Here is a 27,496-nt window from a genome sequence, read left to right on the forward strand (position 1 = left end):
CAGATATAGTCCGGAGATATGATATTGGAAGCCATCCATTAGCCCTGCATCTAAGCAGGTCTTACAGAAAGGATGGCTACGATTGTGGACACATTTACTTCTCATTACCCGGCATCTGTGGCGAAGGGTCAGCAAACGAATGCGCAAAAAGACATGATACAGGCTTGCCTACCGGCTACAAGCAATTGGAGCTCGGCGTCTCACGACCGGGACGGAGGACTCCATGTTTCGACTCCTGCAAGTAGTAAGGTATGAATGAACGATGGCAGTCACTGAAGCTCCAGTAAATAACAAGGTATGCGCCGGAACTTGGTGCTGGTGCTGGTGCTGGTGCTGGTGCTGGTGCTGGTGCTGGTGCTGGTGCTGGTGCTGGTGCTGGTGCTGGTGCTGGTGCTGGTGCTGGTGCTGGTGCTGGTGCTGGTGCTGGTGCTGGTGCTGGTGCTGGTGCTGGTGCTGGTGTAGATTCTGGTGCCGCAACAGGCAAGGGTACAAAATGACAATCGAATGACAAAATGTACTGTACTCTAAACCTCAATGGGTGATGCTGATGATGATGCCGACGTCGTTGCGTTCCAATCGTGGCCCATATCCTGGTGAGACTGAACCCTTGTGCCTTGTGTACTATATTAGACTGAATTTGATGCCGACGAACTTGCTAGAATCGAGAACGATTACCTTAGTAGACAGAGGGAACGGGAGCGGGAGATCGGCTGCAGGGTGAAGACAGCCCAGGCCCATAGGCCAGGTACGTGACGCCGTCCAGCCAACAAAAAGCAATGCGTCGCAACAGGTCAGCACGAATCGGTGTGCTTCACTTCCACCTTTCAAAGCAGTATTGATAGGTCGCTTAGGCAGGAATACGCTGCATCCGTGGAAGCACAAGCGCAAGCGCTTATGAGCAGAAGAGGGGAAGATAATAAGGCACAGAGTACGGAGTATACCTGTGGAGACCGAAAGATAGAATAGGCAGATCAGGTGAGGCGATGGCTCATAAGTTGAGGGTGTTAAAAGGTTATTAAACTGCCCGATCAGATTGACCGCGCGCAGCTGATCGGCAAGGAAGCGTTGATCTGCAGTTTAGTAGTTGGCGCCAGCTCCGTGGCACTTGTGTCGTGGCTTTATATGTAGTTTGTAGTTCAGTCAGCTCCTCCTTGAGGGCTGCTCAGTACAAGCTGGGTCGAGGAGACCAAAAACAAGACAAGATGGAGGCTTAGAGCGACCTCAACGTGCGGGCATCACAACGAAAATGGCCAAGACGGACTGCGTGGGAACGTCTGGAACTCTGCGTGATGTTTCTATGTTAGCGTTGCTTGGCCACGCGAACCCGATGATCAAATATCCAGAGAAAGACCAGCAGCGCAAAACTCGAAATATTAGGGATGACAGTAGAGAACGAAGACGGCAATGAGGCGAGGCCCTGGGGAGTGATACGGGTGCCTGACTGGTAGGGGCCTCACCTTCTACATAAGAAATACCTGCATGTTGAGAATGGGTGAAGAGGAGACATTCTTGCTTGCTTGCTTGCTTCTGCAACAGCACCTAAGAGACCTCGAAGCAGTTACGAGACGAATGGATCGGCTGTGATTGGTCAAGGAACGGCAATGCAAGGGTCAGGGAGGTTCTACTAGGATGATACTTAGACCATGACCATGGCTTGAGTTTTGGGCAATTCACTCGCTATCTGTGAACCTTGGGATATGCTTTGACGTAAATCAATATCAAGCCTAGACACTAGGTACAGAAGCCAAGAGAAGGGATGAAAACCCAACATTGCTCAAGACATTGTATTGGACTAGCGTAGTGCGTATCATCCGCCGCGAACCTCATCAATCGTTTCTATTTTCCAACCCCCCCACGCGCTTTACTGTTGGAATCTTGCCTACTATAGGTGAATGGCACGTAGCTTGATACGCAGCAGCCAATCATACTTCCATGAAGCTCATCCTGGAGCCTTAAGCACAGTAAAGATGTCTATTCTCTGGTTGACTTCCTTGACATGGTCCGAGGGGCTCACAGTCACTCACCTACCAACTGAATCTCGAGACAAGCCGAGGCGAGTGTAGTATCGCTTTACATTCTTTATTGGTTGATCGCTGATCCTCTCTGTCGATAATTTCCAAACACACCAGGATTGCCACACAACTTCTTGCCAAGATTTGCGGTAATCGAATCCACGATTTGCGATTGCGATACATCAATGATGGGCATTTGATCAAGACACCGATCCATTCATGCTGACATCGACCTATCATCGGCTGAGCTTAAGCCTTGCGCTAAGATAACTAAGTTAGTCTTGTAACCACAAAAAGGGTAAGAGGTGAAGCCTTCACAAGATTTCATTCTGTCCACCAAATCATCCGGTCCCCGCCAAACTTCGCGAGCATAATCCAATCTTGCCATGAGTGGCTGGAACTGATTTCTTGACGGAACAGCGGATCCTCACAAGCGTGGGCCACACCAGGCGTTATATCTCCCATTAAAGCCGGGACTACGGATACCCCCTAGTTGAATCCTGGTTCCCATCAACTACCGGACTCGAAACATGATGGGCATCGGCCGCGGGATCTGGCCGGGCGAAGAACATGCCGAACACTCGGCGCCAGGGGTATAGTCGACCCTTTGTAAAAATGGTTCGAATCAAGTATAGGCGGGATAAGAAGTGCCGATAGTTTTATCCGAAGTCAAAGCTGTGATATTTACAACATACAATGCTAAGAGGGCTCGCTTTGGTCCACTTTGATCGGACAGGTCCTGAAATATAAGCCAGTGTGGGGTGTTTGATTATTTGGCCTTCGTTGATTTGATGACATACGATCAAGCATGGGAAGCGTGGTCAACCAAGATGCCATCAGCTTTCAATTCCCAGACACTGGCACGTATAATTTGGTGCTCCTGCATTAGTACTAGGACACCTGAAGCTGGGGCGAGCCGAATGAACCGATATCAATGAACAATGGAGGAATCATTCGATCTGATATTACAGCAAGATTCGGATTAGCTCACCCCGGAAATCGTTTACAAGGGAATGAGCGCGGAGAACAGTTCTAGAGACACCATTTTGCCTAGCGGCTGTCATCAGAAATCAGTGCCATCTGAGTTGCCTGTTAGTCAATGTTGATACTAAATCCGTAGCCATAGGCTGCACGGTCAATACACGTACTTTCGTAAATGTCCAAAGCTACCTAATTACCAGGTATGTAAATGCCGAATGGCAAGAATATGTTTTTCGGGGTGGGTTTGGTCTTTTGCGACTTCGTAAGCTGGCCATACAATCCCTTTGTTTCTCTTCGCGTAGTCGTAGCTAGCACGGAACTCATCGTCAGGCTCTAAGGTTTCATACAACTCTTGAAATATGATACATCTAAATTCTTATTATACAGACCTGGCAAGAAAACGAAGGATTCATCGCTTACTCCTCTCAAAGCTTAAAAAGTGGTTCGGTATCCCCTGCACTGAGAAGACAACCGTTCTTATTAGGAATATTCGGGTGAGGTCAGTTGGGGTATTAGACAGATGCCGAGTTCATGAAGGAGTCTGCCACATGAAAAGACAACAATGTTAAAGTGGTATCTGTGATAAGGTCCTTACCATGATGGCTTTGACATGTCGGGTTATAAACAGCCTAGAACATGGCTCAATGCCCATATACTTGTACTCTCTTATATGCCTAGACCAGGGCTGAAGATGAGTTCCCATTCAGGTAAGAGATCAACTGGAAAGCTTCTGGCGCACGAGCCAGACCGGAAGCATTAATATTGACGTGTTACTAGTTTATCGGTCCGTTTGTTAATAGCTAGGGCTGGAGAGAGCATGAGCTTTAGTATTACGACGTTTATGAGATATCAAGTTTATCGAGGTGGTATCTTCATTGTTTCAAAACTGAGAACCAAACTCTGCAGAGCCCTTCCTCCTTTTCACATGCTTCCGAGACACCAGAATCCTAATTGATGCCTAATTTATTATTCCTGTTCTCGGGTTTAGGCGCATTACTGTGGCAGGGATGGGGAAGTTAGTCAAGTGGCGATGCTGAGGCAGCAGGTAAAGCTCCTAGGAGGCCGTCAGTACATCAATAAGCTCTAATTCAGGCTGGAATGTTATGTGATAGATCGGTAGTTCTCAACTTTGTATCTCGGGAGGCACGACTAAGTTAATTCTATTGGGTATGTGACTCTAACAGCATTCTGTTAGGTTAACGCTCATCCGCCTGTAAGTGAATGCATGTCTTAATATTATGATAGAAAGTCTCTGTCTTAAATGTCTGAGGAAATCGGTATTCTTATTTAGGCACGGAAATGGATATTTCTCTTGCTTTACCAGGGAGACGGAAACTGAGTTTAACATATCTTTGAGTTAGGTAGGGAGCAGTCAGGAGATGGGTGGTGGATTTTGCGGAAGCCAATGGTGTGTTGAGATTATTGGCTGTTACTTAAAAGTTCAAGAAGTCGAATGAAAGAAATTCGTCTCGTAAGGCATATGTTCTTTGACTATGAGTACCCGAACAAATGGTAGACCATGTGGCCCGTCTTATATAACAGGCGTTTGACCTAGAATGCTGAAATATCTCGCACAGCTTTACAATGAGGTCGTGTTTAAGCTTTTACAATCATACAGGAATATCCTACAGCCCAAGTTTAGCATCGGATCTCCAATATTCCCTCCTCCCTTTGACTACCTACCTACGTATGCTACCAGAGACGAAGGAGAAGTGGAATGCCATTTTGTTTTGTGAACACTCTTGGTAATGAGATCTGTGATTTATAATTTGGATAAAATGCACTTGCTGGCTACCACTTTGAAGTCTAACTTTGCTCCATTTGCCTTCATACTCGCGCAACTCGTCGCCAACTGTATGAAAGTTGCCATACAGTTCAACACAGGTACGGTGATCCACGAGAGGAACTCGACCTGATATGAGGAAAAGACGAAGAAGGACACAGATACTCCACCCTGGCAAAAGAAAATCCTCCAAATCACATCTGTTCATTCAAAAGACTCACTCTAGGTATTTTACTGAATGATATTGACGTCTGGATGAAAGCAAGCCGTAGCCAATAACATCATGGGAGTGGAGTCTCGTGAGACCGTGCCGAAAGTGATATTTCATACTGTGAAACACTGTACGCGACTCGTCCTTGTTGCCCCTGTCAGTAAGTGCGATCGGTTCTTGTTCAGTTATTTTATGAGGAGGAATGCGTCACAGGTGGAAAGTCTGCTTCCCCATCAAAAACTTTGGTCAGCTGTCTACAATGGCGAAATCGCACTGGCATATACCTCTATGACTCAGTGGAGAAGCTTTCCAAGATGTATCCAAGTCACAGGCTAAATTTTTCTCCTCACACTTTCATCACCTCATCATCAACTTCTTCCCTTCAGGTATCATCACAACCGTGACTAACCCTGGTCACTCACCAATTGACTTTATTCCGATAAGTCAAACTTGATCAACTCGAATCGACAGAATTCAGTCACAATGTCTGCTTTGACGGAAATCTCGCTCCCAAGCTTTCAAAAGATTGCTTCGGGCAAAGTGCGCGACCTATTCGAGCTGCCAGACAAGAACACCCTTCTCTTTGTTGCCTCCGATCGTGTCTCTGCATACGATGCTGTTCTGAAGAACCCAATCCCTGACAAGGGCAAGATCTTGACACTCGTCTCGGCCCATTGGTTCCAAGTTTTGACAGAGCGCATTCCCGGTCTCCGCACCCATTTCATCAGTCTCGATATTCCCGAGGGCATCACTCCTGAAGAAGCAAAGACCATCAGGAACCGTTCGATGGTCGTGAAGAAGCTTTCTGTCATCAAGATCGAATCAATTGTGTACGTCCCCTTTCTCAATGCAAAAGTACCACGCGACCCCCCGCCCCCCCTTGAATATGAAATAGGTCTTCGGTTTCGTGCTCTATAGGGACATTTAAGCACTAACAGTCAATAGACGAGGTTACCTGACAGGTTCAGCTTTCAAGGAGTACAAGCAGAAGGGAACCGTCCATGGCATCACCGTCGAGCCTGGTATGGAAGAAGCCCAAAAGTTCAAGCAGCCTATCTGGACTCCAAGCACCAAGGCTGATGCTGGAGAACACGACGAGAACATCCACCCTGATGACGCTTGGAAAGAGGTTGGCGATCGTGAGACTGCAGACCGGGTTAAGGAACTTTCCCTCAAGATATACGAGGAGGCCGCCAAGTATGCCGAAGAGCGAGGCATTCTCTTGGCTGACACCAAGTTTGAATTTGCCAAGGATGGGGAAGGAAACATCTACCTCGTCGATGAGGTTCTGACCCCTGATTCTTCTCGATTCTGGCCAGCAGCCGGCTACATGCCTGGCCGCGACCAGGACAGCTTTGACAAGCAGTTCATTCGCAACTGGCTCACTAAGGAAGGACTCAAGGGCAAGGAGGGCGTGGAGCTACCCCAGGATATCGTTCAGGCTACAGCAGACCGCTACCGAGAGGCCTTCCTCATGTTGACTGGTAAGAAGTTCGAGGATGCTATTAGCCAGTAGGTGGCAGATACAAGTGTGTATCAAGATGGGGTATCAAATCATCATCACTATGACTGAGGTTTGATTTCTAGCGCTATATCAAAGCTACAGCCACTTACATTCCTATGTAGGATGGCTGGCTGTTTTCTACCTCTATCTTTGAAATTTCCAGCACTTGTTTGAATTTGTCCGTCATAAGTTTGATTATCCTTTTCCACTGCCATTCAGGCTAAGAAATCGCTTTATGGATTCTAGAATTATTAGCATTGGTACTTGGCCATTAATGCAATAATCATTGACATACCTCCGAAGCCCCTCGGTAACAGTTCTTGGATCTTGCGAATATACCATTCGGAACCATCCCGGCTCGATAGAATGCTCCTCGCAAGGGTGCAGAAACACACCCATCTTGTGAAACCTTTTCGCCAGAGCAAATTCTTGATTCGAATCTCCGTCGAAGTCGGATGGAAGGTACGGGGATAGATCAACCCAGATAAAGAACCCTGCGTTGCTGCCGGGTAAGTACTTGATACCCATGTCACGGAGCTGGGACGTGATATGGCGGTGGGCTTTGGCAAGCTTCAGCCGTGAAGAGTCAATAAAAGCTCGACACCACTCTCGATCCTCAAGCATGGCACTTCCGATAGCTAAGCTGGCTCCAGAGGGGTTATTGAATCGCATGGCCGCTTCGATAGCCCGGAGGACAGGTTGGCTGCGAGTGATTATGGCACCAAGCCGAAGACCAGCTGCACCAAAGTCTTTGCTTAGACCATAGGTGACATGAAGAAGTTCCGGATCTATAAGATCAGTCGGATTGATTGAAAGTATCGAGGCAAAGGGGGCTGCGGGCTCGTCTGTATCGAAGACGGAGCAGGCGTATATCTCATCGCTCAGAAGATGCAGTCTATGCTTTTGACAGAATTGCATTATACTGATGAGCGTTGATTTATGATAACAGCGTCCTGGAAATTATTAGGTCTTCGGGCGAGAAAAGTACAAATACCTTCTTACCAAGAGGGTTATGGGGATTAACGATTAGCACCATCTTGACATTGACGCCGGCCTTTCGAGAGCGCAACAACGCTTCCTCGAACTTTTCGACAATGTCATCTTGAAACGCTTCTTCTATCGTATTGTTGGAGTATACGACTCTGACTTGAGACATGTTGCCGAAATCAAGCTCGAATCGGCCATATACAGGCCTGCTAGCCAGGACACCATCACCAGGGTCTGCAATTCCCCATGCGAGAATATCATGCATTGCGGTAGCAGCACCAACGCACCGAATCATATGAGGAGTTACAGGGCTATAAGGTTGAAGGTATTCATTGAGATGGGCCGCTAGTGCTTTGGGGAAGCGAGAACCCCCTGCATGGCTACCTCGATAGAGGAAATCCTCATGGGAGATGACGACCTATGCGTGTCAGTTATAAGCTGATCTGGTTTTCAGGACTGGCGAACGCGCTCATACATTCTTGTCTGTGAACTCCTTCAAATCCTCCGTCACCAAAGCCTAGTATGGTCAGCATTCTGAAGCGCTGGTCAAAAGGCCCTCGTACATGTTCAGCTGTGCCAAATGATATCAAACCATTTGGGTTATGATCTGCATCATAGTCCCCTCTCGGTGCGAATCTCCATGGAAGGTCCAGTCCGCCAACTGCCTCTGTGGCTCGTTGTGATAGGAAACCCATATTTGCATCGGAGAAATCGAGGTTGATCAGCATGGTGAAGACATCACTTGAGAGATATGGTCTTGTAATAGCGGGGCTGATGAGTCAGCTGTCTAAGGAGATCTGCAATACTTGCTCAAACTGACTCTTACTGGCCTTTGATATTATACAATTAGAAATTCGGTTAATGATGGGAGGTCGTCGATTGATACACGAAGTGAGATTTTGGGTGTGAGATAAGGATGTATCTTGTATGTCCCCGCTGGCGTTGCCAGCCAAGATATTATATACGTACTTCTAATAAATAGACGCGATATTGACGAAGAACCTTGATGGGCAGGTAATTAAGCAAAACTGGTCTATGATCATATGTACACGCGGTTCAAGTTCTTTTGAGTGAGCTCGCATTGTTACTACCGGAAGGGATAGTTGATGGACTGGGCATTGAGAACGCCCTAAGGACCAAGGAAACTTCTAAACCTGAACGGAGGTGCTGAAAATGCTTAAGAAGGCAATCTAAGGATCTAACAAGTCTATCCTAAATTGGCCCGAGTCTCTTTGTCATTTAAATTAGTTAGATTCTGGATTCCTTGCCTGTTTGGCTGACGTCGGGTGTAACGGACCGGGCCGCCGGGCTATCAACCGCTCGCCGCAAGACGGCAACACTGGGCCTCCTAGGTACTGACTGATATAGAGCTCTAGTCTCTTTGGAGTGGTAAAGAATCCATCACAAAAACTAATGAATGTCATCTGAATTAAATGCCAATAGTTAGTGAAATTACCATATCTCGCTTGAATGCTCGTGTTGGCCAGCATCCCATGTCCAGTTCTTTCGCGTGTCGCGCTTAGCTATGAGACGCGTGCCACTTTTGTCGTGTAGCCAAACTCTAACTAACTTTCATTCATCTCATCTCGTCTTCCACGACTTCACATGACATGACACTTTATACCCCAACATACCTTCGGGATGTTACAACCACAACACGTCATCGAAATTAGTGGCGACGACGACGACGACGACGACGACGCGCCTGAGATCGAAGAAAGTGAATGGAAGAAGAAGCTGTTCGCGTCCGTGAATGCCATCCAGGCAGAACCTAAACTTGTATCCTTCAAAAGCTACCAGGAGTTCGTCAACCCAGGTCTCAAGATTGGAGGGCAGCAAATAATACCGCTACCTCTAACAGATCACTATACCGATATCATCAAAGAGCTGAGCCACTCGGTTCAGGGTATTGACAACAAGGCCCAGAACGTCTGGGAGCTTGACCATGCGCAATTCGACTTGCGAGAGCCATAGCGCACTTTTGATTCAACTTCTATTCCATATTTACCAGTTCAGAAATGAACCTCATTCTAAATATGCAAAGGGAATGTTCAAAAGCATTATAAATCACAGCGATGGTGAACTCAACTTCTCACCCCTTGGGCTTGAGCCTGCGGAAGAAGCTTGGTTGGTCGAGACTCCAAGACACGATCTGATCTGCGGCCTTTTGTTCAGCTCATCACTGAGAGCCATGCTATAGGAGCATTTGTAGAAGCTTCTAAGGTAATTGAAGACACGTCCTCTCTGTTTGTAGCAGAGAAAGCGAGGTGGATTCTTGTCAAAGATCCATTCAGCGTCATCTACTGCTTGATCACCCCCCTCATTCGTTTAGCCGCAGATGGCCTATCGAGGAAAGCACCAGCTTTGTTGGATACTCTTGAGCTTCTTGTGCGCAAAATCATCCGCCTTGACTTGCCCAGGCAATCTCAGCCTGGCGGCGGATTGGTTTTCCGGGAGCGAGGTTGTGGGTTCTGTGAGGATTGTGCTGAACTGGATCGATTCCTGACTTTGCCTCAGGAGACTGTCTGGGAGTTCAACGCACCAAAAACTCGAAGGTTGCATATCGAGCACGCTATTGGGGAACAAAAGTCGCTCCAAGCCTTAAGGATATTGGATCAGACAACCGGCACGTGTGAGAAACTCAAAGTGACCAAGATAGAGGCCCAGGCTGAACCTGACTTACGAAGCTGGGTTTTCAACTACAATGGCTTAAAGAGAGTTCTTCAACCTCTCCGGGGTGACTTCATGAGGAATGCACTTGGTGAGCAACGATACCATGAGATCATCTTGCTGGCGGGAGTAAGTCCATACGGACCGCCACTGAATTCACCTGAAGTGAGAAGGCCACCCACTGAGGACGAATCGCAGCCTGGTCAACGACTTTGCACCTCCGAGATGGGCGGCATAGACCAGGGTTTGCCGCACAATCAAAGAGAAGGCCAAACAGCAAGCCAAACAGAAGCGGGCAATTTTTAGCACTGCGAATAAACAGTTTCTTGTTATTGCTCGTTTGCTACGTTTGATCTTATCAACAAGAAGGAGGGTCACTGCATTCATCCGTGCCTTAAAGCAACTGTTAATTCAACGCTCTACAAGGATAAGTGCAACAGCCATCTCCAACAGGCAGGCATTCCAAATCTTGCCTGTCCATCAGTTTCTTGACAAGACAACCCGACTCTTTGCGCCTTCAAAATATTACCACAAAGTCAACAAAGAGCCCAAGCCTCCTCGAGCTGGCGGGTTAGACCACACTATGTCCGACTCTTTCGATGAGGGATCTGAAAGTTACTCAGTTGACGAATATGCCGAGAGTAAACAAGCGCTGTCACGTACGCCCGACTCAATCCGATCTACCGGTGAAACTGGTACCTTCTATAGTGAATATGCGAATCCAGGTCTTGTAATCGGAGGGGACCGTCCTATCCACCTACCACTAGACGAGGATGATGCACGGGCAATAAAGAGCATTTGCCAACCGGTGCCATCTGAACACCGCAGCAGGATAGTTGTCGACACTACGGTACCCAATACATGGGAGCTCGATGCCTCGAATTCAGTCTCGTGAACAAGAACTGGTTCGAAGACTTCAGCTCAAGGATACTGCGCGATACGGCCAAAGGACTCGGTGTGCTCGAACTACGAGCCGATCCTCACAGGCTTCTCCTCTACGAACCTGGGTCGTTCTTCCAAACCCATAGTGATCCAGAAAAGGAACAAGACATGATCGGAACTCTTGTCATCCCCAATGATGGTGTCTCAGGCCTCATCTCGAATGTGCTTTGGAGCTCGAGAACATGCAAATTTCTCTGAAATGCTTCAGGCAGAATTTCCGATCGCACGGAGTGGACATTAGCCGAGGGCTGGATGATCATCTGAGAAAGCACTTCGATGGCAAAGAACAAGCGATCGATTGGAATCATTGGTAAGTCGAACTCGTTGTCCCTTTGCCACGGAATTTGCGATATTGACATAAGCACAATAGGTTCCAAGAGCTTATCCAAGACAATGTTTCAGCTGACAAATTTGATTCCTTTTGTGCTGTCTTTCATGTCATCGGGGTGGTACACCCCTATTGGAGACTTTAAAGGCCTGGGCAGATCCCACGTGCGAAGAAAAGATACAATCTCAGACTTCATGGAACCACGACCAATTCCATTTCATTTCCCAGACCCTCACAAAGCACAGGGATGAAGAAGAATAGATACTTCGAACGTAAGTTGGTCATGGATGTTGCGTGACGTAAGAATAGCAAATCACCAACACTCCGAGTTTTCTTCGAAAAATTGTACTTAGAGCTGAAAGATCCCTTTTGAAGAATCTTCTGTCGTTCATGTTATCTCAGAGAGGTCTTTTGTACAAGAAATTCCCCGAGCCCTACAAGTCCGCCCTTGTGCATGGTGGACAACAGCTGTGCTTCGCAGTGAAGGAAGTCAGATCTTATCTGTCTAAGACCTCGTGGCATCAAGGCTCCCAGCTCATCGGGGAGCTGAAAGCAGCCTATCTCAGTTCTGCAGGGCATGGAGCTTTGCGTATACTGGAGCAGAGCTGCAAAACACTCAATGACAACAAGGAGTTTTGGCTCCCAGGGGCAACTATGGTATGTTTGGCGAGTTTCTTGAACTTCCCCTCAAGATTCTGGAGGCAAACAAGGCGCCTCCAATTCCAGCAGTGCAGGGTTTCGTGGAAACCGCGCTGCGAGAGGCACTCCATCGTCCGATCAATTCTCGGCCAGACGAACTGGCAGGGTGAGCTCACAAACAGTCCTCCTGTTGGACCTGGACCAAAACAGAGTGCAAAGACTAACCAATTGTTTGATGTTTTTCTTGGAGATCTTGAACAGTAAAAATGGGAATACCCAATCAAGCGTACGCACCTACTCACCTTCAGCATCATCTAAAAGATCCAATCTACTCACTCAAGGTAATGGAGGCTGGTTCAAAAGTCCAGCTGATGGTCACAAAGCTAGGCAGCAATTTCGACAAGGAATTGCGTGGCTGGCAAAAGGCCTTTGGAGAAGTGGGGAGCAAGCTCTCTGGGTTGAGAGGTGACTACTTGAAAGGTCTTTTAGGTAACGAGAAGTATCAAGAGCCTGTCCTATTGGGAAAGCCTGGACAGGAAGGCTTGCGTAAAGTTTTAGCAAGCAAGAGACCGTTAGTGGAGGACGGCGATGCACCGCTAGGTGTCTATACGAAGCGCCCGCGTGCAGAGTGAATAAAGGTTGGATAGTAATGATCATTGTTGATATGAGTCTATGTAGAAATAACATCCAGATCTACCCAACTCCAGCTATGCAACCCTTACCATGCCCGCGTAAACTCCAAACCAAATCATATAGGATATCATGAATCATGCTTGCAAGGCCTCAAGGCCGACGGTGAAATCTTCTATCTCGATACCTCGAAATCCTTCCTCGACAACCCAAGCTCGACCCTTTTCAGGGGTGAACAGAGTCTCGCAAGATCGTCCAACAACCAAGAGACCTGGAGGCCGGCTGCCCTCTGTCTCAATAGCCTCAGCAACATGCTCGAGTGTAGTTCTAATAACCCGCTGGTCTGGACAACTGGCACGCTCAATGACGGCGCATGGAGTGTTGCGGGGCCAGAGTACTCGCTTGCTCTCGCCTGTTGCGGGCGAGACTTGAGTAGGCTTTGGTGGAGGAGGGGGCTGCGCCGAAGCAGCCTCTTCATTAGCCGGGGCAAGAGGCTCGAGCTCGATGTGAGTGGTCAGCTCACGAATGAGCCCGTTGATTCGGTGAAGGGCCATGAGGAAGACCACAGTACGGCTGGGCACGAACTCTGGTGGTGACGGAGCCTTGCCCTTCTTGCCCGTGCCAGTGCATATCAGGATCTGATCAGCAACATCACGTTGTGTAGGAGGAATTGCAGCAAAAAGAGGAGCACTAAGAGCACTTGTCACACCTGGCAGAACCGATACTCTGTCTCCAAAGCCGTGTTGACGGAAGTAGGCAACCTCTTCACCACCACGGCCATATACATATGGATCACCCTGCTTGAGGCGCAAGACTGTCTTGCCTTGTTGAACACCGGCGAGAGCCATTTCAAGAAGTTCTTCTTGAGCGCGATCTGCGTTGCCGGGGAACTTGCGAGCAATCTGAACAGGAGTGCGGCGGGGGATAAGGTCAAGGACACCAGAAGGCACCAGCTTATCAGCGAGAATAAGATCAGCGGTCTTGATAGCTTTATGGGTGGCCTGGGTGAGGAGATCAGGGTGACCAGGTCCACTACCGGCCAAGATAATGGTGCCAACACGCTTCTCTGGTGTATGAGGATCACGCTTGATATCGGGACCGTTCCCGGGATATGACTTTAGAACCATCTCAACATCGTTGTCGGTAATAGTAGCGAGACGCTTGAGGGGCCAGTATTCACAGACTTGACTCAACCAGCGCACCCTTCGATTCTTTGCATCCTCTTCAGTAATTAAGCGGTTGAATTGGGCGTTTTGATCATATGAATCATCGAGAGAGGCGGGGTCGTCTTGAGCGCCCAGAGAATCTTCATCATGGATGCGGTGGCGGATGTCTCCGAGGCGTGTGCAGGCAGCACCGAGGTTGACGGGGAGAGAAGCGGCAATATCACGACGAATTCTCGAGGCTAGCTTACAGCCACGACCATTTGTAGTGACGCCGATTTGGAGCGGGCCATCGGTGTGTGTCGAGAGGAGGGAGAATGTGCAGAGTTGAGGAGCGTCAACGACGTTTACGGGAATGCGATTTCGTTTACAAAGGGCAGAAATATGAAGACCTGTGGTAATTGTTAACAACCATTTTTGTAGTATTCGTATAAGACATACTTTGAGGGTCTCGTGGTCCTGAAGTGACAAAGACAGCATCGACTACACCATCCACTTCCTCGCGCCCGAGACTCAGCAAATCGGCGTCTTCGAATTGCTTCTTGTGCCATTGGACACTGCCATCGTCGATCTTCCTTTGTAGAGCATAGTGAAGCTCAGAGCCTTCGGGGGCAATAAGGATTGGTTTTGCGCCAGAGCTTAGAGACTGCGTACATCGAGTCGCAGCGAGCGGGTTCGTACCGATAACGAGATGAGTATTGCCTCTGCAGTTGAGAGCTGCGAGAAGCGAAGATGGTATTGTTGATGTCATTTTGAATAGAGAACCTGATCTGCTTATACAGAAAATAAAGGGAGAAACATTTCACCTAAACAGAAGCGCACCAAAATATCGCGACTGCGAGACTCGGCCGGCTTATAAAAGAGCTCTCTCTCTCTCTGTCTCTCATGAACTGAATGAGACTAGACCCTGAACCCCTGCTCTTTCCCTCATGAGCAGATGGAAAAAAAAGTTACCCAATTGCCCCTCCCCCTCCAAAGACTCCAAATCAGGCTCGTGTCATTGGCTCAAACTCACGCCATCTCTCCAATCGGGCTGTCGGCGGGCACCAAAGACACCCTTGATAACGCAATCGCCGACTTCCGCGGGCCGCAACCGGAGATGTCAGAATTGCGATAAAGCACGTTATTTTGGGCGATAAGGTCAAGATGATCTAATGCAGAGGATGCAATTCCGTGGTCTTGGCTCTTGGGCGGAGATGCAAATTTCAAGAAAACTATCCGATATAAACACGTTATAACAGAATCGCCATGATATGGACTTCGCCAATGTATTAGCAGTTGAATCCATGTCATGATGAAGGAGTAGCAAGGCCAATTGGATCATAACTTGTCATTCGTCAGGAGTACTTAGACAAAAAGATGGTCTGGTACTTCTCAATACATCATTGTAAAGACTCACTCCAGAAACAACTCTAGGCACCGCAACATTGCCATCACAGGACACAAAAACACAAAAAAAGAAAGCCTCGCAAACGCTCGCAATCGAATTTATAGGAACAGCCCGATGCGGGGGTCGAACCCGCAACCTTGAGATCGCGTACTCCTAAGAGTCTCACGCTCTACCGATTGAGCTAACCGGGCGTGGCTCTTATTGTTGAAGTTGAACCCTGGAATGGCATACAAGAAGTTGACGAGCAAGCCGAGCGACTGGGAAAATATTCAGAATAACGTTGGAAAGTGCTTCACGGCTGTCAAGTGTGTCGAAGGCTTCTAAAAGTGTATTGCATAAAATCGTGTCATTATTTTGTTGTTTTGGTGTTGAGATCTATCATCATGCCCAATATCCATTCTCATCATGACTACATGGCCCCGAACCAGTGTTGGTACATCTATTTTACATATAATACATCCACTATGATCGACCTCTCCTGGCAGAGTCGTTTTGCAGTTCAGCCTCTACTTCTTCATCCATCTGCTTGGCGATTATTCTCTCTTCCTCTTCCTCCGCCTCGAGAATCTCCTTGATAAGGCGGCTCTTCTTGTCCATCTTGTTCTTTCCACGGCGCTCACGAGGGGCGTTCTTCTCGTTGGCACTGATTCCGCCAGGTCCCATGACAATCTCGACCTTTCTGGGCTTCTTGCCTTGGCCGGCTCGTTTACCACCGTCGTCGGGTCCCTTGCCAACACGAGCGTTACGTGGAACACGCGTCTTGGCTCCGAGAGCCCAAAGGTCGCCCCATCGTGACTTGCGAGCATCGTGGTATGCGAGTTTGCTCTGGCTCTTGGTGACGGTCCATCTCTCAAGCTTGCCTTCCGGAGTGCAGAAGTCAAGGGTCACGTGTCCCTTCTTCTTCAAGGGAGGCATGATAGATCGCGGCAGGCTCTGCATATCGGGCTTTTCGTCAGAGTCTTCGTATCCTTCGAAGGCTCGGTTTGCGGCTTCTTTGCCACTTATAGACCGCTCCTTAGCGACACCACGTCTGAAGGCAACATAGCTAAACTCGACTTCGCCCTGATTCCTCGTGCTGTTTCCAAGCATTCGAGAATAGAACGCAGGACGGACAAATCTCTGACTGAAGTGGCAGTAATCCTTGCGGCCTTTGCTCTTGCCAGGTGTCTGATACATCGGGCACAGTCCCTGGTTAGTACAAGGGGCAACAACATATCCAAGCTCCTTTTCGCGTTCGTACGCAGGGTTGAACCCTTCACTATCGAGCTCTGGCTCTCCGGATTGAGGCAAAAGGAACTGCCGAAGAACGGTATCTCGAACATGAGCGACAGCCTCAAATCCTCGAGGATGAGCCTTCTCTAGGACAATCAGAACACCGCCATCTTTGTTCAGTAAAGACCAGAGTTTGTTAAGGACTGCCTGTCGGTAGTGGTCCTGTTCCTCCTTCAGAAAGAGATGAGAGGCGATAATAACATCGTAACTCTTGCGGGGTTGGGGCTTGCTACCCGCATCTAGATGCTCACCTTTCATCTCTCCCGAGTGCTCGTAGTCGGGAAGCCGAGGAAGGAAAGTAGTATTTTCCAGGAAAGTCTTGGTACGGTGTCGTAAACGATCAGAGCCAATAATGACTGTCCGCTTGCCTGGGGGGTCGTCTCCCTTAACTTCACCCTTTTCCTTCAGTAGATCCCATTCTGCCCGCACAAGCTCGTCCCAGGCAATCAAGCCTGCGCCTCCAGATCCTGCATCGAGAACGCTTACACCACTGCCATCTTTAAGCTTAGACTGAAGCCACTCGCTTCCGACTCGCTTGCGAACTTCTTTGAGGGTAGCCATTATTGAAGCATAGGCTGGCGGCATGAAGCCTGCCAGAAAAGCATCACCTTCAATCTCAGTCATATGTCGCTGATCTGCTGGAAGGCCAACACCAAACATATTTCCATTTCTCTTAGCCTCAGGTGTCGCAGGAGACAGAGGAAGACCTGGACCACCAAACGCAGTTTCAGCGGCACTCTTGACGTGATCGATGTGAGTTCGCTGTAGAAGATCACGAATCGGCATGATCATTTCGTCCTTTGGCAAGAGGATCTCAATGGGGCTTCCCCAGAAGCGACCCTCCAGAGTCAAAGGGTGAAATCGTGCCTCCTCACCAGAGGGTCGCTCACCAGGCTCATACTCCTCAGGCCATGTCGCTTTCGTATCTTCCTCCTGTTGCTCCGTTTCCAACTCTTCCTGGGCCGCTGCCTCATCTTCGGCCTCTTGTTGCTTCTGCTGCGCGACCTTGAAGTCCTCTGAAAGCTTCTGTAGTGCATCATATTCTCGCTGGCTTCTGGCAACTAGATCCACATAGCCTGGCACAGTTTGGTCGACTGCGCGGTCCTCCAAGTCAGGTTCCGGAGTTGGTTCGATGATGTCTTCGACACCCTCATTCAGAGGAATTTCGTAAGTGACCTCCTCAAATTCGCCACCCTCAAGTTCCCTCAATAGAATGCCTTCGTTATCTGGTCGTGGGGACTGTGGTCCCATGTCTGCATGTTCTGGGATACCGACATCTTCAGGTCTCGTCTCACGCAACGGTGCACCGTATAGCCGTTCGTAAACCGCATATTCTTCGTCATTAAGATATCCTTTTGGTAAAGTATCTCGAAATCTCTGCTTAGCGTCTCGTACAATTTGCTCAATTTCCTCCGGCGACGCCTGTCCCGTTGTTTGTGTGTCTTGTCGCAAACATCTTGACGTCGAAAATGCCTGTGTAATTGCAGCCTTCTTATTGGGCTGCAAGTAACGGGAGGACGAAATACGTTGCGGGCGAAGTAAAGGAGTGGAAGAAGAATAAAACCGTGAAGATACTGTTAATGAAGAAGCACTACACCTCGGACAAGCATTCCGAATTCTTCTGGCTGACAGCATTTTCCGTACTACACAAATTTGACGTAATGGAGTCGAAGTTTAAAGAGTTCATCTTTTTGAGGTGAAGAAGCGCGTAGTCACGTGATGCTATTTGTACGCTTCAGCTAACTGGTCACCAAGTACCAAGAATGGAGATTCAAAATCATATAAACGAGTCGACTGATTCTAGAACTGTGTAGTAAGTTCGCCTGAAACTATTAAAAACCACGCCCATGTCTCTAGAGCCCTTTACCGATAAACGCCATGCCCGAAGTCTCTCTTAATCACCACCAAGATCTGCCAAGGTCTTGAAGGACGAACGCGGAGGAGCTCTGGCACTACCAGCGCTCTGCGAACCACCAGTGCTTCTTGGTGCTGGTTTACGATGAACATTGAAAGGGCTCTCTTCCGCTGACTTATACGGGTCAAACTACCATCTAATTAGCAACCCCAGTATTTCACACTAAACTACCGCCAGTCGGTCACTTACCGTGAACAAAGAAACAAAGTATAGTCCAAAGAACGTAATCAGGGCATCGAAGATGGCTTTCAAGTTCCACTGCTTGGACAGAGAGGCAGATCGTGACTCGCCACCGAGCGTTCGCCCAGGAGTCTTGAAAACATTGCCAGTAGCTGGTCCGCCAAGCTTTACCGCATTATTGATAGCCGCTGTGAGAGCGGGAGGGTTGGCGCCCTTGATGGTCTCGATGCAGGTACCGTTGTGGAAGATCTTGAAGGTCGGCATGGCGGAAACACCTTGGGCTCGAGCAATGCCGGACTGGTTATCGACGTTGACCTTTGCAAAGGCAACCTTCTTCGGACGTGAGTGTTCTTTAGCGAGAGCTTCGAATGTAGGCGCAATCATCTTGCAGGGACCACACCAGTCAGCGTAGACTAAGTAGAAGTCGTGTTAGCGATGACATGGATATTAGCGAAACGTTCAAACGTACAATCTGCGATCACCACATTTGTACCCGAGAGGAGACTACTCCATTCAGATTCAGAAGCAACGTTAATGGGGCCGCTCATGGTTGTGATTTCGTTATTGTTGAGTCTGTTTGCTCGTCGTGAAAGGCCACATTTGTCGCATCCTGTTCGCTATGATGCTGACGAAGCGCAGGCGAGCCTCGAGAGCTCTGTGTTAGGCAGGCGGTGACCAAGGCGGCGAGATTCTGCCGGACATTTGGCCCCACTATCACAACTTTTTGCTAGAGTTAGGTTGTCGCAACTTTACCTCGAGGTGATCTACACTTTTCAGGTAGTATTAGTCCTTGCAATTAAGAACAAGATGTCCTACTCAGAGCGCAATTCCAAGGCTAGTCTCAAATGCACACCAAGTCCACACCAATTAACGTATTAACCTTTACCAGAAACGCAAAACCGAACATAACGGTCGGGAGGGAGGTTCCGGCAGGCCTTCCACGATATTTGACCCAATTGAAGGTGGTCGGCCATGGACCATCTCCGTTGCCATTCCCAGCAGTATTCTCTCAGAGTATGCATCTTGTTAATATTAGCTATCCCCTTACTAACTAATAAACGCAGCCTCGCTTCCTCTGACCAGCGAATGAACCAACCCGCGCGCATTGCTCGTGCCCTCGCTGCTTTCTCTGTCGACGAAGTGGTTGTTTTTGACGATTCTCCTCTCGCGACCCGCCCTCGTCACACAGATACCAGCAGTTACACAGGTGACACCGATCCATGCCATTTCCTCACGCACATTTTAACCTACCTGGAGGCGCCGCCATTTATGCGCAAGGCCCTTTTTCCTCTCCACCCCAACCTGCGACTCACTGCCATGTTGCCCACTCTCGACATGCCCCACCACCCAAACCCCAAGGACTGGATCTCTTATCGGGAAGGAATAGTTGTCACTGGTGAAACAAGCACAGGCTCCGGTTCGCTCGTTGAAGTTGGCCTGGGGGAGCCTGTCGAGATTGAGGCCAAGATCCCTCCAAAGACACGGATAACACTCAAGTTTTCAGAGGATGAGACCCAATATCCTGAACCCGTGCATCCTGCTGCACCAAGAACTGAGGGCGGGTACTATTGGGGATACAATGTCAGAAGGGCCAGTTCCCTCTCCAATGTTTTCACTGAGAGTCCCTACGAGAACGGTTACGATGTCAGTATTGGCACCTCCGAACGTGGTGTTCCAGCCTCTAGGGTTTTCCCGCCGTCTAAGAGAGTCAACTTCAATCATCTCATCATCGTCTTTGGTGGCCCGCGAGGTCTAGAGTTTGCAGCAATGAACGATCAAGAACTCAGCAGTATGGACATCCAAGGTCCCAGGACCAAGGAGTTATTCGACCACTGGGTAAATGTTTTGCCTGGTCAAGGATGCCGTAATATCAGAACAGATGAAGCTGTGTTTATTGCTTTGGCAACATTGAGAGGTATTTGGAATTCTAGTTAGTTTACTGGTATAGCGAACGATACCCTTATTAAGCTTCCCCCTTCATTTTCTGGACTTCAAAAAGGCATCTCAAAATGCTCATGATACATACAAAGCCAAAGTGTCTGCAAATGTGCTGTTGTTGTCACTAGCCGGAGCCAAATCCATCCCATCTCGATGCACCATGATCCGGGTGCCCACTGTAGTCAATCCTAGAAACCTCGTTCCAGGACTCATGCCCTGAATGCTCAAAGTTCTCGCTTGGCAGTATCCTGGAGACTTGTTGCTAGCACAGGTATCGTTGTAGTTCGTGAAAAATGAATAAAACCCTGCCCCATACACGGCAACGTTGCTGGAGTTGAGAATTCTCATGCCCCATCCCATATTGCATCCTGGATCAGGGTCGTTCTGGCAGTCTTGCTGAAAGTTTGGATCGTTCAGTGCTGGCGCAAGAGGGAACGGGTATTGAGCCACGGGCATGGGTTGAAAGTAGGCCTGCTCTGTCTGTGCGTGGCCAATGTAAACGTCTCTGGTGTTGGAGAGCTGGTATTGATACAGAACATGGTGTTCTGAACCAGACGCACTGAGCCAGATGCGGCCTCTCTGTGCCTCTACAAGAACTCCTCTTCCTGCAAAGATAGAAACACGTTGGTATTTTTGATCCTCAAGATCGTGATCTGCGACCCAAAACCAGCAATTTTCTGTGAATAGACCCCCAGCGAAAGCCGTTACGTGGAAGCTCATGTAAGCTGCCAGACATCTCGGATTAACAGTGTTTGTCCCTTTGATAGCAGGGCAGTCTGGAACTTGAAGATAGGTCCCAGCAAAACCTCCAATTCGAGTGTGTACATCCCACATGCCTGATGGGGTTTCAGGAGCGAACAAATTATACTGAATTAGGATGGCACCTGCTGTTGGACCACGAGTTGATACTATTGTATCTGACCACTCTATCTGGCCAACATCACCAGGGAGACCAACTTGGACGACAGGTCGAGGTTTGCTCACGTCCCCAAAATTGGGCCCTGTCCCCATGATGATCGATGCCAAGGCTTCACCTACAATTCTGGCATTCGGTGGGATGTGTACAGTATTTGAAACCATGTAGTATCCTGCGTCGAGATATGCGATGAGCCCTTTTGCTGCCGTGTACTGAAACAAGGTATTGAGTGCCTGAGTATCATCATGTGATGCGTCACCGTATGCGCCATTTGCTTTTGCTGATATGAAGTAACTGGCTGGAATCTGCTCATACTGAGGCTTTGATCGCTCATAGTAGATATTGCGATCAAGGAGATTTTGACTCCGAGTGAAAGGAAGCGGATAAAGGGCTGTCGCATCGAATGTACCCCTCCATGTTCGCGTAGTGCCCCTGGGTCTATCAGCAATGCTCACAGTTCCGCGAGGTGGCCTACCATCAGGAAAACAACGCTGTCTACTGGTGCTATAGCAGAACGTGCTAGATCAGTACCTTCAGGGCCCATGAGAACGTGTTTCACATTCTGAAATTTGACGTTTTCCATCGCCACAGAAGCTGCGCTGCTAATACTCTGTGAGCTGTTGCGTGTCGTAGCGATAGCCACATCAACATTCTCGAACCAACCGTCAAGGATCGTGATAGAGCCAACACCGAACGATGAATCATCCATCTTGATGCCCACTCGACAGTTCTTAAACACAGTACTCTTGAAAGTCCACCCCCAGTCCCAGGTCATCCATATCGCGACGTCGGCATTGGAGAACCAGAGGTTACGTGCTGTAAACTGCTGATTACCCAAAACTGTGGCATTTCCCCCGCCAAAGAAGTAAAGATCATTGAGAAGCCCCCCTGATCCTTCTTCGATAAGGAGACCTGTGTGTTGATTTCCAGGAACGGTCGACAATTGGAACACACAGTTGGTGATAGCTGTCGCTTGAGATGATGGCCAGTGTATACCCACAGCAGGAAAGTCTGGGGGAAGGGCAGTTGTATCCAAAACCAGATTACGAATTTGGCGAAAAAAGACGTTTGTCGAGTTCCATGCGAGGGAACCAGTAGACAGATAGGGGTTTCCGTCGATTAAGCCAAAGCTTTGCTTAGAAAAGGAGGCGGAAGCTTTGATGACAGGTCGGTTTGTGGGGTCACCAATGATTTGCGTATAGTACAAATCAATGACGGAGTTGCTGATGAGATACGTTCTTTCTCTGTCAGCAATACTGAATTCGCGATGTTGTTTTGGTCACGCACCCAGCTGGGATATAGACAGTCGCGGGTGAAATAGTGCTTCCTTTGCACACACCAGGAATACAGCGAACACCTTCACTAATTGCCGCATTTATAGCGGCCGTGTCGTCGGCAACTGTTTTGTTAGCTATGAAACTAAGTCCGGGTGAAGTACGAACCTCCATCGCCAACAGCACCAAAGTCTTTCACGTTGCGGAACACAGGGTAAAGCTTGTCAGGATAATAGGGAGCACTCCCACGGTGCTCGATGTCCTCGAGCCAGTACCTCGCATCAGCACTGCCCAAAAGGGTGAATAGCAAAAGGAGGAGGAACTTCATAATGAAGAACCTGGCAAGAGCGCGAGCGTGAATATACCTATAGGTAGCCCAAGTCGAAAACGTGTGAGTTGATCAAGAAAACTAGAGCCGAAAGAAAAAGGTCAAGAAGTTGTTGGTAGGTCCCTGAAGATAGGTATTTGATCGGGAAGAAGTTACGGCCGAGGACCTCTTTGGTAAAGAAATGGGAAAGAGCTTGACTGTCGCGCTGCTCTTCCCTTGCATGTATCCAAGAGTACGACTGCGCCTTCCCTGTGACAACCAGATCTTATCCCAGGTCTGATCCGGAAAGTAGGTAATGTGATCACGAGATATGATCATCTGTAGTGAACAAGTCTAATGTAGGGCAGTGATTAATCAACTCCAACTTTACCTACACAAGAGATGAGAACCCCTCAGGGTAGTGTCAGCCCATGACAAAAGCAACTTCTCATCATCACTGACGGCAATTCTATTAGGCAAGATAACCAAGGCATGCTTGAGTATCGTGACAAGAAGATATGAGACAAGCTCTGAGATGCGTTGATCATAGCGAGTAACGTCGTTCCTGTAACGAACGAACTCATTCAGAGGAGTTCAGTTACACAGCGAGAATATCAAAAAATACCACCACGTTGACATGCAGATAGTTGATGTACAATAGTTGATGTACAACCCACTAGGGGTGAGTGATTGTATTGTTTGTGAGTGTGCGACAAGGTCGCAGCAGCCTTGTTGAAGACTATGCTTTTCTAGTTGAATATCTGACCCTATTCCAAAACGCCTTCCGATACGGTCATAGCCCATAATTATGCAGTGTAGTGTGGTGTGTTTGAGGTGAAAATAGGAGTACAATGATCTGTTTAGATCGTCGACTGTGTTGAGTCGAGAGCAACGGCTTGGCCAAGGTTTCCACTGGCCATAGCCTTCTCCCCGGAGCGCTTGCGCAAGACGTTCTCGATGAAGGCTTCACCAGCCTTGTATGAAGAACGCACTAGAGGTCCACTGGCACAGTACAGGAAACCCATGTCCAGAGCTCGCTTGCGCCACATCTCGAACTCATCAGGGGTCACGTACTTCTCGACCTTCAGATGGCGTTTGGTAGGTCGCATGTACTGACCGAATGTGACAACATCAACATCAGCCTTTCGAAGTTCTAATCACTGTTAGTTGAGTTACATAATATTGTTGTAGAGGTTGTCTTACCCTCTAGCGCAGCCATAATCTCATGTTCTTGCTCGCCGAGACCAAGCATCAGACTGGTCTTAGTAATAGGACCATCCTTGCCCATAACATCCTTGACATGCTTCAACACAGACAAGCTCTGTCTGAAAGTAGCTCTGCGGTCTCGCACATAGGGAGTGAGGTCCTCAACAGTCTCAACATTATGCGCATAAACGTCAAGTCCACTCTCAGCCACGACCTTGACCATATCCAAGTCTCCTCGGAAATCGCCAGTCAAAGCTTCAACGAGCAATGAAGGCTTCTTCTGCTTAATCCTTCGGATTGTCTCAGCAAAATGTTTCGCACCACCGTCTGCCAAATCGTCACGGTCCACGCTGGTCAGCACGACATAGCCAAGACCCCACCTGGCCAGGGCTTCCGCGGTGTTCTCGGGCTCATGAGGATCCAATGCAGCAGGGTTGCGATTTGTCTTTACACTGCAGAAACGGCATCCTCTGGTGCATGTGTCGCCCATAAGCATGATAGTAGCTGTCGCAGCATTCTTATCTGAACCGCCCCAACATTCTGAAATGTTGGGACATCGAGCCTCCTCGCAGACGGTGTGTAATCCCAATCCTCGTAGATCCTTCTTGATGCTCTTGAAGTTATCGTTACCGGCGGGGATCGGTGTCTTGAGCCATTCTGGCAGTCGTGTGATGGTTCGCTTCTTGCCCTCAGGGCCGACTTCGGCGGTCTTCAGAGAGTAAGCCTCTGCTGGAGACAATGGCTGGGCTGGAGACGACGTCGCAAGGAAATCGGAGAAGTCTGAGACTGCTGTGTCCTTGAAATAACTCTTTCGTCGAGGTTTGCCGGGCTCGCTGCCACTCGGAGGTACAGTGGCGAAGGTCCTTAGTGTAGGCGTAGCGCTCAGCGCCTTGCGAAGAGGGGCATGTGCCCTCTTGAGGGATGGAGCAAGAGAAGCCATTATAGAGTACAAAAGAGCAACGACTTCTACCTCTCTGAAAGAACAAGACAAATGAGAAATAAGAAGGCCGTTGGGCGTTCGTGAAGATATGGGGAAGCAGACTTCAAAAAATAGCGGCAGCTTCAAAGAACTCAAATTCCTAGACTCGGGGGCAAAGGCCGATGAGACCCGCACATCCCGGGCCGCATCCGAGTGATAGGCCAATGAAAGGCCATCCCATTATCCTTACATACCTACTAATTCAGCTCCATTTTCTTTTTCCCGTCACGGTCCACGGATATCGCGCGAGGTGAAGGAAGGGAATAATCATCGGTTAGGAACTTTGAAGTCTGTGGAATTATTCATTGACTTCCCGACAGTCAAGGACCAGATTCTGGTATCAATTCTCATGTGCATACGAGTTTCAGCCAACTTATAGAGTAACGCTTGACGGACAGAGATACCTTAGTTAGAGAACCCTGGCTAAAATTGTTAGTCCTTTCGTGCTTGTTCAGATTAGTCACCGGACCTTGGTTTCCACGCCATTTCGAATTGGCGACACCTGGTCTCCCGTCTTCACTTTCACGCAAGGTCCAAGCATCGTTGAGCGTGACAAAGTCTATTGCTCTCATACTATCTACTAGCCATCTATCGTGGCTCATCATCGTTGGTCCGGTGTCGGACACTCAAAAATTCACCAATCCTCCTTATTCATGTAAATCGTATCCCACCCCTTCCGAATTAAATCAAAGCCATGCTCCAAGCTGCAAACCATCCTCCGAGGATCAAGCAGAGCTAGATCCTGGATCACCTACGCCGTCGTAAAAAGGGGGTATCGCCAAAAGAGAAGTATAGTAAAGCCAGTTCATCCGAGAAGCAGAGTTACTGAAGTGAATATGGATTATTTTCCACGTCGCCGACGTCGTCCCCGTCCCTTTGGAAACGACTCTCTACAGGGCAGCAGAGTCGAGTGAAGAGGTGTTGACTGAATAAATGTGGTAAAAGGGGTCTCCAGCCAGGAGCATATACCAGTTGTCGTGGTGAAAAGGGGATATGATCTCAAAGCCATTGAGTGGTTACCAAGCCTGGGAGTGATAGCCTCAAGTGAGGAAAGTTGGAATGGTGATATGTATGGTGAAGGTCAACAGGCTTGGGGACATCAACGGCTACCCTTCAACACAAGACACAACTCGAAAGGGTGAACCAAGCGCAGCGCAGTCAACGCGCTAGGTATATGCCACCAGGGAAGAAAGAAACAGCAAGAGTTGAAAGCCCGCGTGTTTTGTCAATGGAGTGGGCGTGATGAAGCGTAAGGAAGCAGTCAAGCTATCCAGGAGGCAGAGTCTCAAAACTCATCAAGGGTGAAGCAGGCGACAAGTGTCGGCCTGCTGTTGGTATCGTGGCGTTTCATCATAAAGAATAGGCCGCGCTGGTGGCCAGGGTATAAAAGGTAAATGGACAAGAAATGGAACAGCGGTTGTTGTCGACATTGAAGCAAGTCGACAGTCGTGAGATTCTCAAGAAACCTCATTCCATGCAGAACGCGCTTACAGAAGAGCAGCGGCAACCATACCAGCAACACCGACCACAGCGAACTTGCCGACGGCGACGGCAGATCCGGCGTTGCCAGGAACCTCAGAGGGCTCGGACGAACCACCTGTGGTACCAGCTGTGTTAGAGGCCTTGGGAGTAGAGACGGGAGTGGTGTTGTTCTGGGAAACAGGCCAGAAGGTGGTGGTCTCCTCAGCGAGAGCTGTGGAAGTAACCTCGACGGAAGTCTCGACAGCAGTGGTGCTCACACCAGTGGCGGTGATTGTGTGTACCTGGGAGAGATAGTAGGTCTTGGTAACGACGGCGGTGGACGTGTGAGTGGTGGTACCCTCGTTAGCGAGAGCGAAGGCAGGCAGAACAGCCAGGATGAGCTTGGAGAAATGCATCTTGTTTGTTGTGTAAGTGCTTTCAAAGCGTTTGCGGTTGGTGTAAGTGAGTGAGCGAGTTGGAAGTGAGAACAGATCGATGCTCTGTATCCAGACAGCGAGAAGCACAAGCTAATAAGTAAAGTAACTTATATATGTATTCAGCGAAGAAATGTACGAGCGAGATAGACTCTGCCAACGAAGCCTGTGGACCGAGAACAAGTTTGTTTCGAAGCGTAGAAGGGTGGCTTGTTACAAGTCGGGGGGGAGGGTCCCTGAAATACTACGAGGAACCTGAGAGCAGAAGCAAACAACACAGAGAAACAGCAACTGTCAGCTTCTGCAGCACGCACTAGCACGCACCCTGACTCTAGGCCAAGACCAAGGCAAAGCCAGAGCGCAGGCGACGTTTG

The 27,496-nt window shown here is 48.8% G+C and overlaps 13 protein-coding genes and 1 non-coding gene across 16 annotated transcripts; 6 read left to right on the plus strand and 8 right to left on the minus strand.

Moving 5' to 3' along the window:
- Positions 1-5,185: 5,185 nt before the first annotated feature.
- FVEG_04004 (phosphoribosylaminoimidazole-succinocarboxamide synthase) lies at positions 5,186-8,488 on the plus strand. The gene is made up of 2 exons (XM_018891689.1): positions 5,186-5,817; positions 5,933-8,488. Exons 1-2 carry the CDS (start codon positions 5,471-5,473, stop codon positions 6,501-6,503), a joined length of 918 nt encoding a protein of 305 aa, XP_018748245.1. The 5' UTR covers positions 5,186-5,470; the 3' UTR covers positions 6,504-8,488.
- FVEG_04003 (hypothetical protein) lies at positions 5,880-8,484 on the minus strand. Of its 3 annotated transcripts, none has more exons than XM_018891688.1 (6): positions 8,299-8,484; positions 8,042-8,234; positions 7,954-7,995; positions 7,494-7,896; positions 6,787-7,444; positions 5,880-6,733 (listed from the first exon to the last, which is right to left on the minus strand). In XM_018891688.1, exons 2-6 carry the CDS (start codon positions 8,204-8,206, stop codon positions 6,712-6,714), a joined length of 1,290 nt encoding a protein of 429 aa, XP_018748248.1. In that variant the 5' UTR covers positions 8,207-8,234; positions 8,299-8,484; the 3' UTR covers positions 5,880-6,711. The 3 variants fall into 3 exon arrangements, with proteins under 3 accessions (XP_018748248.1, XP_018748247.1, XP_018748246.1); XM_018891687.1 differs by having other exon boundaries at positions 8,042-8,249; XM_018891686.1 differs by having other exon boundaries at positions 8,042-8,484.
- A 631-nt stretch (positions 8,489-9,119) lies between the features above and the next one.
- On the plus strand, positions 9,120-9,452 carry FVEG_04002 (hypothetical protein; the record flags this gene model as incomplete). The annotated part of the gene is made up of 1 exon (XM_018891685.1): positions 9,120-9,452. One exon carries the CDS (start codon positions 9,120-9,122, stop codon positions 9,450-9,452), a length of 333 nt encoding a protein of 110 aa, XP_018748244.1.
- A 101-nt stretch (positions 9,453-9,553) lies between these two features.
- FVEG_15382 (hypothetical protein) lies at positions 9,554-10,454 on the plus strand (the record flags this gene model as incomplete). Its single annotated transcript, XM_018904507.1, has 2 exons — positions 9,554-9,605; positions 9,679-10,454. The coding sequence occupies 2 exons, from the start codon at positions 9,554-9,556 to the stop codon at positions 10,452-10,454; spliced, it is 828 nt and encodes a 275-aa protein (XP_018748243.1).
- A 277-nt stretch (positions 10,455-10,731) lies between these two features.
- FVEG_15381 (hypothetical protein) lies at positions 10,732-11,563 on the plus strand (the record flags this gene model as incomplete). Its single annotated transcript, XM_018904506.1, has 4 exons — positions 10,732-10,878; positions 10,977-11,252; positions 11,303-11,400; positions 11,461-11,563. 4 exons carry the CDS (start codon positions 10,732-10,734, stop codon positions 11,561-11,563), a joined length of 624 nt encoding a protein of 207 aa, XP_018748242.1.
- A 245-nt stretch (positions 11,564-11,808) lies between these two features.
- Positions 11,809-12,321, plus strand: FVEG_15380 (hypothetical protein; the record flags this gene model as incomplete). Its single annotated transcript, XM_018904505.1, has 1 exon — positions 11,809-12,321. One exon carries the CDS (start codon positions 11,809-11,811, stop codon positions 12,319-12,321), a length of 513 nt encoding a protein of 170 aa, XP_018748241.1.
- Positions 12,322-12,494: 173 nt separating this feature from the next.
- Positions 12,495-14,727, minus strand: FVEG_04001 (uroporphyrin-III C-methyltransferase/precorrin-2 dehydrogenase/sirohydrochlorin ferrochelatase). Its single transcript, XM_018891684.1, has 2 exons — positions 14,292-14,727; positions 12,495-14,242 (listed from the first exon to the last, which is right to left on the minus strand). The coding sequence occupies exons 1-2, from the start codon at positions 14,599-14,601 to the stop codon at positions 12,825-12,827; spliced, it is 1,728 nt and encodes a 575-aa protein (XP_018748240.1). The 5' UTR covers positions 14,602-14,727; the 3' UTR covers positions 12,495-12,824.
- A 621-nt stretch (positions 14,728-15,348) lies between these two features.
- On the minus strand, positions 15,349-15,431 carry FVEG_15379. The gene has a single exon. It is a non-coding gene; the product is annotated as a tRNA-Lys (tRNA).
- Positions 15,432-15,520: 89 nt separating this feature from the next.
- On the minus strand, positions 15,521-18,166 carry FVEG_04000 (hypothetical protein). The gene has a single exon (XM_018891683.1). It carries the CDS (start codon positions 18,145-18,147, stop codon positions 15,703-15,705), a length of 2,445 nt encoding a protein of 814 aa, XP_018748239.1. The 5' UTR covers positions 18,148-18,166; the 3' UTR covers positions 15,521-15,702.
- Positions 18,167-18,205: 39 nt separating this feature from the next.
- FVEG_03999 (hypothetical protein) lies at positions 18,206-19,244 on the minus strand. Its single transcript, XM_018891682.1, has 3 exons — positions 19,077-19,244; positions 18,617-19,020; positions 18,206-18,556 (listed from the first exon to the last, which is right to left on the minus strand). The coding sequence occupies exons 1-3, from the start codon at positions 19,153-19,155 to the stop codon at positions 18,407-18,409; spliced, it is 633 nt and encodes a 210-aa protein (XP_018748238.1). The 5' UTR covers positions 19,156-19,244; the 3' UTR covers positions 18,206-18,406.
- Positions 19,245-19,310: 66 nt separating this feature from the next.
- FVEG_03998 (hypothetical protein) lies at positions 19,311-20,634 on the plus strand. The gene is made up of 3 exons (XM_018891681.1): positions 19,311-19,441; positions 19,497-19,621; positions 19,672-20,634. The coding sequence occupies exons 1-3, from the start codon at positions 19,415-19,417 to the stop codon at positions 20,540-20,542; spliced, it is 1,023 nt and encodes a 340-aa protein (XP_018748237.1). The 5' UTR covers positions 19,311-19,414; the 3' UTR covers positions 20,543-20,634.
- FVEG_03997 (hypothetical protein) lies at positions 20,621-23,063 on the minus strand (the record flags this gene model as incomplete). Its single annotated transcript, XM_018891680.1, has 5 exons — positions 20,621-21,824; positions 21,871-21,893; positions 21,937-22,699; positions 22,749-22,860; positions 22,904-23,063. The coding sequence occupies 5 exons, from the start codon at positions 23,061-23,063 to the stop codon at positions 20,621-20,623; spliced, it is 2,262 nt and encodes a 753-aa protein (XP_018748236.1).
- Positions 23,064-23,700: 637 nt separating this feature from the next.
- Positions 23,701-25,297, minus strand: FVEG_03996 (lipoyl synthase, mitochondrial). The gene is made up of 2 exons (XM_018891679.1): positions 24,246-25,297; positions 23,701-24,195 (listed from the first exon to the last, which is right to left on the minus strand). The coding sequence occupies exons 1-2, from the start codon at positions 25,186-25,188 to the stop codon at positions 23,903-23,905; spliced, it is 1,236 nt and encodes a 411-aa protein (XP_018748235.1). The 5' UTR covers positions 25,189-25,297; the 3' UTR covers positions 23,701-23,902.
- Positions 25,298-25,685: 388 nt separating this feature from the next.
- FVEG_03995 (hypothetical protein) lies at positions 25,686-27,496 on the minus strand. The gene has a single exon (XM_018891678.1). The coding sequence runs from the start codon at positions 27,102-27,104 to the stop codon at positions 26,715-26,717; it is 390 nt and encodes a 129-aa protein (XP_018748234.1). The 5' UTR covers positions 27,105-27,496; the 3' UTR covers positions 25,686-26,714.

The sequence above is a fragment of the Fusarium verticillioides genome, chromosome 2 (assembly GCF_000149555.1).
Source record: "Fusarium verticillioides 7600 chromosome 2, whole genome shotgun sequence".
NCBI lineage: Eukaryota > Fungi > Ascomycota > Sordariomycetes > Hypocreales > Nectriaceae > Fusarium > Fusarium verticillioides.